Source organism: Myotis myotis, unplaced genomic scaffold, assembly GCF_014108235.1.
Source record: "Myotis myotis isolate mMyoMyo1 unplaced genomic scaffold, mMyoMyo1.p scaffold_m19_p_5, whole genome shotgun sequence".
Lineage (NCBI taxonomy): Eukaryota > Metazoa > Chordata > Mammalia > Chiroptera > Vespertilionidae > Myotis > Myotis myotis.
Window position 1 is genome coordinate 71,526,677 of NW_023416357.1, and position 10,494 is coordinate 71,537,170.

The following is a 10,494-nucleotide window of genomic DNA, read 5'->3' on the forward strand; positions in this document are numbered from 1 at the left end:
TCACAAAAAGAAACTAAGATTGTTAATTGTACATTAGCTAATAAGTGATAGCCTGTCTCCATCCCCTCAAAAATCTTTAAATATGTCTTCCCCTGCCTCCATCTCCACACCCCCGCTTTTGACTTCCTTCATACAGCTGAGTTATGAGGTCAAGGCCAACTGAGGCTGGTGAGCTTTTATATTTAGGGGTACGGCCTCATTTTGCCCTAGAAATGGGACTGTAGGAATACGGAGTTTTTAACCCATCTTCCATAGAAATTCTTACATATATTGGTGCCTCCTTTGCAACTCATGGAAAGGCATAAAAGCTGCTCCCATTCATAGTAGAAATAAGTTTTCTTTGCACTCCAGAAAATTCAGTGTATCCTATTTGTGTATGGGAGTCTGTTAGAGAATCAGTGAATATAAAAAGTAGCTTCCCTATTCAGGCTTCATATAGTAGTATTTGTAAATACATGTTAATATGAATTACTCAATTTTATGCGTTATTAGTTTTTAAACTTTGTTTAAAATTAATCATACATAAATATATTGGTTACTTGTATTTGGTGTGTTTATAAATTTAAGAACTTTCTGAGAGAGCAAGGTTTAAATGTTACGTTACAATATGACACATACTTTTTATTCTGTTAACTTTGTGTCACTCAAGAGTAATCTTTTTTTTTTTTTCCAGAAACATATGTTTGTGGGATACTCTTGTAGCATCTGCCAATAGTTTAGTTCATGGTAAGTTTTGAAAGCATTTTATAAATATTGAAATTCAAGAAATTCATAAACTAAATATTATTTTTAAATGAATATGGTTTTTTAAATGGCATATTTATTAGCCCATGAGGTTTATTTTGTGCTTGGTGGCACAGTTTAAAAGCAGAAATAATGCAGTATGCATATTAACCCTTCACTATACCTTAATGAGGGATAGTAGAACAGATAATATAAAAATCATTTGTCTTTACTTTGGATCTGATGGTTATAAGTCATCATTGTGAACATCAATTATTACATAACATTTTGTTCCCACTCACCATTTCTATTTAACTAACATTGTACTGGAAGACCTAACTAATGCAATAAGACAAATGGAAATAAAAGGTATACAGATTGGAAGAGTAGAAAAAGAATGTTTTTATTCACAAGTGAAACAAATATCTCTGTAGAAAATCCCTAAGAATCTACAAAAACCACTTCCAAGAATGAATGAATGAGTATAGCAGAGTACAGAATACATGATCAATACTAAAGTCAATTGCTTTCCTATAGACCAACAATTGGCATTTGAAATTTAAAAAATACTACCATTTATAATATCCAAAATAATGAAATATTGAGGCATAAATCTAACAAAATATGTATAGCATCTGTTGGAGAAAAAACATAAAAGATAAAAGAAATCAAAGATCTAAATAAATAGATATTCCATATCCACAGATTGAAATACTCCATATTATTAAGTTGTCAGTTCCAACATCATAGATTCAATCCTATCTAATTAAAGTCCCAGCAAGCCATTTTACACGTATCAACAAAGTGGTTCTAAAGTTCTAAAGTAAGAGAGAGGCAACAGATCTAGAATACTAAGAACTTTAGAAAAACAAACTTGGAGAACTCACATTACCTGATTTTAGATCTTACTATAAAGCTATAATAATTAAGATATTGTGATATTGGCTTAAGAATAGACACATATCATAGAACAGGATACAGACATACCTCAGTGATATTACTGGTTCAGTTTTGGACCACCACAATAAAGTGAATATTGCAATATAGGCATACATCATTTTATCGCACTTCCCTTTTTTGAGCTTCACAGATGTTGCATTTTTTACAAATTGAAGGCAAGATCTTCCACTAGCACAAAGATTACTATTTGCTTTATTGCTATATTCTTTTATTGCAGTGGTCTGGAACTCAATGGCAGTATCTCTGAGGTATGCCTGTAAAGTGAGTCACACAAGTTTTTTGGTTTCCCATTGCCTATAAAAGTTATGATTACACTATACATACTGTAGACTTTTTAGTAACTATGGCTCTGTGGTATGTGATGCTGTTTGATAGCATTTTATCCACAGTTGAACCTGCTTCTACTTAGTCAACTAAGTTTATGTAATATTCTAAATCCTTTGTTGTCATTTCAACAATCTTCACAGCATTTTCACCAGGAATAGATTCCATCTGAAGACATCTTTCTTTGCTCATCCGTAAGAACCAACATAGCATTTACCAAGTTTTAGCAATTCGGTCACATCTCCAAGCTCCACTTCTAATTCTGGTTCTCTTGTTATTTCCATCACTTCTGCAGTTACTTTCTCCACTGAACTCTTCAACCCCTCAAAGTCATCCAGAAGAGTTGGAATCAACATCTTCTAAACTCCTGTTAATATTGATATTTCGACCTCTTCCCATAGATCACAAATGTTCTTAATGGCATCTAGAATGGGGAATCCCTTCCAGAAGGTTTTCAATTTACTTTGCCCAGATCCATCAGAGGAATCACTACTTATGGCATCTATAGACTTAGGAAATGTATTTCTTTTTTTTTTTTTAATATGTTTTTGTGAGGAAAGAAGAGGTATAGGGAGATGGAACATCGTCAATTGACTGCCTCCTATGCGCCCCTTAATGGGGATCAACCCCACAACCTGGACATGTGCCCTGTCCAGGAATCAAACCCATGACTACTTGGTTTCTGGGTTGATGCTCAACTGCTGAGCCACACTAGCCAGACAAAATGTATTTCTTAAATAATAAGAATTGAAAATTGAAATTACTGATCCATGGGCTACAGAATGGATGTTGTGTTAGCAGGCATGAAAATATGAATCTTGTACATCTCCATCAGAGCTCTTGGGTGAGCACATGCATTGTCAATGAGCAGTAATAATTTAAAAATAATTTTTTTTCTGTGCAATAGGTCTCAACAGTGGGCTTAAAATAGTCAGTAAAGCCCTACCAGTTTGGCTCAGTGAATACAGTGAATAGAGCGTTGGCCTACGGACTGAGGGGTCCCGGGTTCAATTTTGACCAAGGGCACATGCCTGGGTTGCGGGCTTGATCCTCAGTAGGGGCCGTGCAGGAGGCAGCCGATCAATGATTCTCTCTCATCATTGATGTTTCTCTCTCTCTCTCTCTCTCTCTCTCTCTCTCTCTCTCTCTCTCTCTCTCTCTCTTTCTCTCTCTCTCCCTTCCTCTCTTAAATCAATAAAGAAATATATTTTAAAAAATAGTCAGTAAAGCACATTATAAACAGATATGCTGTCATTCAGGCTTTGTTGGTTCTTTTTTGTTGTTGTTAATCCTCACCTGAGGATATTTTTACATTGATTTTTAGAGAGTGGAAGGGGGGGGGGGGGGAGAGACAGACAGACAGACAGACAGACACATCAATTGGTTGCCTCCTGCATGCTCCCCAACCAGGGCCAGGGATTGAGCCAAGGTATATGCCCTTGACTGGAATTGAACTTGGGAACACTCTATCCATTAAGCCAAACCAGCTAGGGCATGTTGTTTTTTTTTATAGAGCACAGGCAGAGTTGATTTAGCATAATACTTACGGGCTAAATAATATAGGATTTTTGGAGTGTAAGTGAACATTAGCTTCGACTTAAAAGTTCCCAGCTGCATTAGCCCCAACAAAGAAAGTCAGCCCATCCTTTAAAGCTTTGAAACCAAGCTTGACTTCTTTCTAGCTATGAAAGTCCTAGATCAGTGATGGCGAACCTTTGAGCTCGGCGTGTCAGCATTTTGAAAAACCCTAACTTAACTCTGGTGCCGTGTCACATATAGAAATTTTTTGATATTTTCAACCATAGTAAAACAAAGATTTATATTTTTGATATTTATTTTATATATTTAAATGCCATTTAACAAAGAAAAATCAACCAAAAAAACGAGTTCACGTGTCACCTCTGACACGCATGGCATAGGTTCGCCATCACTGTCCTAGATGGTATCTTCTTCCAATATAAGGCTGTTTCATCTACACTGAAGCTCTGTCATTTCATTATCTTAGCGGGATCTGGATAACTTGCTGTAGCTTCTCCATCAGCACTTGCTGTTTCACCTTGCACATTTTAAGTTTTGAAGACAGATTCTTTCTTTAAACCTCACGAACCAAACTTCCAACTTGCTTTCTGTAGTTTCCTCACCTCTGCTAACTTCCAACTTGCTTTCTGTAGTTTCCTCACCTCTCTGTCTTTATAGAATTAAAGAGAGGTAGAGCCTTGCTCTGGCTTAGTTTTGACCTAAGGAAATATTGTGGCTGGTTTGACCTATCTGGACCACTGAAACTTTCTCCAAATCAGTAATAAAGCTGTTTTGCTTTCTTATCATTTGTGTGTTCACTGGAGTAGCACTTTTAATTTTCTTCAAGAACTTTTCCTTTGCATTCACAACTTGGCTCACTAGTGCAAGAAATCTAGCTTTCTGCCTATCTTGGCTTTTGACATGCCTTTCTCACTAAGTTTAATCATTTCTAGCTGTTGATGTAAAGTGAGAGATGTGAGACTCTTCCTTTTACTTGAACACTTAGAGGCCATTGTAGGGTTATTGATTGATCTTACTTCAATATTGCTGTGTCTCAGGGAATAGGGAGGCCTGAGGAGAGGGAAACAGATGGGGGAACAGCCAGTCAGAACATACTCAACATTTATTAAGTGTGTCATCATATGGGCATGGTTCATAGCACCCCAAAACAATTATAATAGTAACATCAAAAATCACTGACCACAGATCATCATAACAAACATAATAATAATGAAAAGGTTTGAAATATTGAGAGAATTATCAAAATGTGACAGAGCCGCAAAGTGAGCAAATGCTGTTAGAAAAATGGCGCTAACAGAGTTGCCCTATACAGGGTTGCCACAAGCAATACAGTGTCTGTGAAGTACAAAAAAGTGAAACAAAGCAAGGTATGCTTGTAGGTAGCCCAGTAATAAACTCACACATGAATAGTGGATTGATTGTTAATAAAGATACAAAGACAATTCAATGGAGACAGTTTTTCAACAAATAATTGGATGCTGATATGCAGAAAAATAATAGGATGCTGATATGCAGAAAAATTAACCTCACCCTTTTCATGAAAATTAACTAAAAATGGATCTTAGAGTTAAATACAAACTACAAAATTCCTAGAACAAAATGTAGGAGAAAATCTAGGTGTTCTTGGGTTTGGTGATGACTTTTTAGATACAAAACCAAAAGCATAACCCATGAAAGAAATAATATATTTAAGATTTTTTAAATTATTCACTTATCAACATTTAAATAGCAAATAAGCATACGAAATGATGTTCAGCATCAATAGTTATCAGGGAAATGCAAGTTAAATTCACCATAAGATACTACTCTATACACTGAAATGGCCAAAATTAAAGATTCTAGGATAACAAGTGTTGGTGAGGATATGGAAAAACCAGAACACTCATGATTTATTGATAGCGGTATGAGGTTGCATAACCACTTTGGAAAACTGTTTGTTAGTTTCTAATAAAGTTAAACATACACTTAATATGACCCAGCAGTATATATTCATTCATATATATATATCCATATATCCAAGAGAAATGAAAACACATGTCCACAAAAACACATGTTCTAACATTTCACCTTGGCCAAAATCCAGAAGTCTGTTTCTTATACTATTAAATTATTTTTACTTTTTTTTTTCCTTTCAGCTTTTATTTGCCATGATAGTGGAGCCACTGTTTTAGCATATGCTCCAAAACATCAGCTACTAATATCATGTGGCAGAAAAGGTTTTACATGTGTCTTTGATCTTCAGCAACGACAACAAAGGCAGCTTTTCCAGAGCCATGATTCTCCTGTTAAAGCTGTTGCTATTGATCCAACTGAAGAGTACTTTGTTACAGGATCTGCTGAAGGCAGCATAAAGGTAAACAGTAATGCCGCAATATCTACAAAAAGAAATCTTCAGAAACCTTAGGTCTTTAATCATAATTGATGATGTTAGTCTCTTTAAATAATATATATATATTAACAACTCCTTTGTAGTCAACCACATTAATTGTTATTTAATAAATCTTTTAACAAATGAAGTAATGATTAATTTGAAAATTGTCTTTTTCAGATATGCTTAATTAATGCATATAAAAGAACTAGATTTTTCCATGGATATAAATACATTTCAGATGTTAAAATTAGTCTTGACTGCATGCTAAGCATTACTGAATTCTATTTCAGGTACCATGAGATGTACTGACATATTTCCTTATGCCATTTTTATTTATTTATTTATAGTTTAGCATGCAACTACTCAGTGCCTGATTCAGTAATTCTGAATGTACCTGGATAAGTCCTGCCTATAACAGTCCTTCTTAAACCCCACTGTGTTTAAAACCCAGGGGTTTTTTAAATGTTAAGCAGCTTATTAAAAATGTACCCCACTCCAAAAGTTCTATTGTTAGATCCCACCCCAAAAATACTTAGTAAGTCCAAGGTTCAGGAATGTGCATTTTTATAACACAGACCTAGTGGTTTTGATGGAGAGTCCTCTGGCCACACTTGGAAACACCTGCAGAAATAAGTTAGTTTAGACTAGTCCCTAAATTATTCTAATGGTCAGCAATCTACTGGGGGTGTTTGATTTCTTAGAATCCATTACTTTAAATGCTAGAGAGTCTATTTAGTGCAAATAAATTGGACTACTTTGTTAGAACTGGCATATTATTTTCAAAATTCTTAGCAAGAAAAAATTAATTATATTTGACCTGCCCTCAGTTTAGGCAGTTTATACTGTGTTTTAGAATAGTTCTTTATTTTGTACTGAGTTTTATCTAATTGAGTAAAAAAAAAGATTTGAAAGTAAACAATGTAGTATATTCAGAAGTCACAGTTTAACAAGTATGTCTAGAATGGTAGAAATTAATTTATTTCTTAAAGAAAAGTAAGATTTTTGTTAATGAGATCTAAAAATAAATAAATAAATAAATTGGTTTCCCTAAATTTAAAACAATGTTCTGAAAGCATTTAGGTTCCACATAAGTGAAGATTCTTATAAATTACTTTAGGGACAGACATATTTATTTAGAAAGGGGTGAAAATAGAAAGTTTCTATTTAGTAAATTAATTATTCTGAAGTTATAATAATTAACCTTATCTTGTAGTTGGAACATAGATTTGCCTTATCTGAGGCCTCTAGGTATCTAGTGCTTTTCAGTGGTTCTGATCCCATGGGGGTATTTTACATTATAGAGACAAGATTACTTCACTATAGAACTACACATCAAAAGCTTTGCTGAGAGATAGGAAATTTTTATGGTAGTCCCTATAATATTGCAAGTTTTTGTAGCATTGTACACTTAACATCCTTGTACCTAAGTTTCCTCATCTCCAATGCAGGGTTAAAAATACCTCTCTTACTGGATGGGTTTTGAAGAATGTAATAATATCTAAGTGAGTTACATCCTATTCAGAACTCAGGCCTACACAGGCTTTTCTCCGTCTTTGTTTTAGAAATTCCTTTTCTGCACAGGAAGACAGGCCTAAATATTATATTTGTACTTTTTAGGTAATCATCAACCCCAAGTTTTATTTTGTTCTTAATATCTTGCAGATTTGGAATCTCTCTACCTTTAGTCTTCTTCACACTTTTATCAATGAACATGCTCGGCAATCCATTTTCAGAAATATCGGAACCGGAGTGATGCAAATTGAGACAGGGCCAGCAAATCACATTTTTTCATGTGGAGCTGATGGAACCATGAAAATGAGGATACTCCCGGATCAGTTTAGCCCATTAAATGAAGTATTGAAACATGATGTGAAATTTATGTTGTAACATTTTGACAATAAGATCTATAATTTAGTACCTATTCCATAGAAGTGGCCAACACATATAATGTACATTGGTTACTCTCAATGCCACAAATAAGCTAATGCTTTCTTGTTTCCATATTTATTTTATGGAGCTTTGCCCTTGATGCACTGATGCCTTAAAAATTAACAAGGTCATTCAGAATTAGACTCTGTTGCCCAAACTAGAATGTATAAGTAATGCTGTAACATTACATATTTATAGTGTGTTATAGTGAGGATGTCACAGTGTCAAATGAGTTTTGTTTTCTTATGGTTGATAAAAGTCTTCTGCAGATACCTCTGCATGAATTTCTTCCACAGTAAAAATACCTTTTATGTAAAAGCAGTTGCATATCCATCATCACTTAATTCACCATGCTCTCAGTTCCTTTTTCAAACTTATACTTCTCAAAGTCTTCTCTTAACTAATGATAGATTGACATTTGAGTAAGAATCAAAAAAATAATGTACATCTCCATTAAAACTATTATTGGGACTTCAGTGATAAATGAGCCAAGTGGCTCATTATATAAGTTTTCAAGTTTCCCTACTGGAGCCCAAGTGTGTGTATGTGTGTGTATATATATATGTGTGTGTGTATGTATGTATGTGTGTGTGTGTGTGTGTGTATATATATATACACATACATGTATGTATGTATGTATATATGTGTGTGTGTGGTTGTGTGTATATATGTAATATACCTTGCACATCTTATTTGAACATACTTTGTGTATATATGAGAAAACTACAAGTCTTTTCATGTGTTTTTGCGCCATCATTACTAATACCACCAGAATAACAACTTTTTTTGCAGCTATTTGTTTTCATGTTCTTAAAAAATTTTTTTTGAATTCCCATCGAATTTTCACATGAATTTCAGGAAGACTTCCAGGATTATTATTTTAAAGATTACATTGAGTCAAATATGTCTTAGCAGGCAATAACAGTTCTGTGTTGGTATATATGAGACACTTAAAAGTAAGTTTATAAATTAATGAAAGGATTTTTTGATCATCAAACAAACATTTTACTTAAATTTTATTTTTTAGGTGCTTTTAGTCTCAAAAGTTGTGAAAACCTTATACCAGTGTTTTTAAAAACAAATGTGAAAACAGTCAAATTAAACAGGTAGTATTTACAAGTGTAAAATACCTGCCAGATCTACCGTTAATAGAAAATAAACTGAACCTTATATTTTATTATTTTTGCCAAAATATATTATTTTATTATAAAATATGACCAAAATATTAAAAATGCAGTGCTTTTAACTTAGATGTGCTAACCCTATTTCTCTCTGTTTTGCTATACCTTTTCTGATTCAGAATTATAGAAAAATTGATAAATACTTGATTTTAACCAAGGAGACAGGTGGTTGGAACTGAGTGTTTGAGGGACAATTATATGCTATTGAGCTTAAATATATTTTGTTAATAGGGACTATAAGGACATTTTTATGTAACAAAGTATAAACAGCTATTATCTTGGAAATTAAAGAGTGAAATAAAACAAAGAAAAGAAGGGCTGGTAAAATGAATTTTGTAATATCCTCAGGATACTTTTATCTTAAAAGTATATTGTTAAATATTTTGTAAATTGTATCCATAATTTTAAATGTGTTGAGCAAGTTGCAGTGAAAATACTGTCATTATGTAGAGAGTTTATGTGCACATAATAACCTGTACCATAAATTGTGCAGTAACAGCAAGTGACTGTTGCCATGGAGGAATCTGTGACAGCATTGCAAACAATACCATTGTTTGATGTAGTTAAGCTTAAATTATTTTTCAGTAATTTCTTCACAAATCAAGATTCAAAAGGCTTTAAACATTTTTAATAAGAAAATTTATTATGCTTAGAAAAAAGGCATTGTGGGTGAACTATTATGCATTTTAATTGAGGGTTTATATGAATAATAAATTATGTAAGCCCATATGTAATTACATCCAGAGTCATAATATTTTAAATAAACAATCATGCAGTGACTTTTTTTTTTAGCATGCTATTGTTATAAGTAATACTTATGAGACTTTAGTTGACTTAAAGTATATGTCACATTTTAAAATGGAGAATTTCTGTATTTGAATTTGGTTAATGTAAGAAGGATTGAATACTTTTCCCAGTATTCCTGTTCTTCCTTTTCTACATCCTTTTAACTTAATAGGTAAGCATTATTCAAAAAAGATGAGAATAAAAATAGTAGGAATGCATATCTAAGTATAAAATGATGTACATGTATGCAAAATTTCATTCACATTAATGAGGTGAATACATCAAAATACATTTTTTTTAGTTGTGCATTTTCTGAGAATGTGGCTTTATAATGATGGGACAATTCACAACATTTCAAGCCTCATTTTCTGAAATGTAGGTATTTGCATATGTAGAATCATGCGACAGTCAACGCTATCCTCCTTTCTTGCTCTCTGTCTTGCCCAAATTCATTTCTTCTTTTTTTAATTACTTAAAAAAAATAACATTACGGAAATTTCTCACATTAGTCTCAACAATCAGAACACAATACAAAGATACCCACTTAAAATCCTTATACAACCTTAGAGGTGTGATCTTACTAAACAAAATTTAAATCTCGTATGGCAGGGAGCCACAGCCAAAGTTAAAAGAACAGGTGACTAGAAGAAATATGTGTATAGTAACTGAAAAAATATTAAT

The 10,494-nt window shown here is 33.2% G+C and overlaps 1 protein-coding gene across 11 annotated transcripts in view; it reads left to right on the forward strand.

The window, feature by feature from the left end:
• DMXL1 (Dmx like 1) overlaps window positions 1-9,807 on the forward strand; it is a 162,405-nt gene extending 152,598 nt beyond the window's left edge. For 7 of the 11 annotated variants that reach the window (XM_036310674.1, XM_036310675.1, XM_036310686.1 and 4 more), the window contains 3 exons: window positions 674-726; window positions 5,682-5,899; window positions 7,580-9,807. In XM_036310674.1, the coding sequence (XP_036166567.1) occupies window positions 674-726; window positions 5,682-5,899; window positions 7,580-7,804 (496 nt within the window). In that variant the 3' untranslated portion in view covers window positions 7,805-9,807. Of the gene's footprint in view, window positions 1-673; window positions 727-2,150; window positions 2,202-2,302; window positions 2,383-5,681; window positions 5,900-7,579 lie in introns of those variants that run through there. The other 4 variants (XM_036310676.1, XM_036310678.1, XM_036310681.1 and 1 more) reach the window with 4 other exon arrangements.
• The last annotated feature ends 687 nt before the right edge of the window (window positions 9,808-10,494 follow it).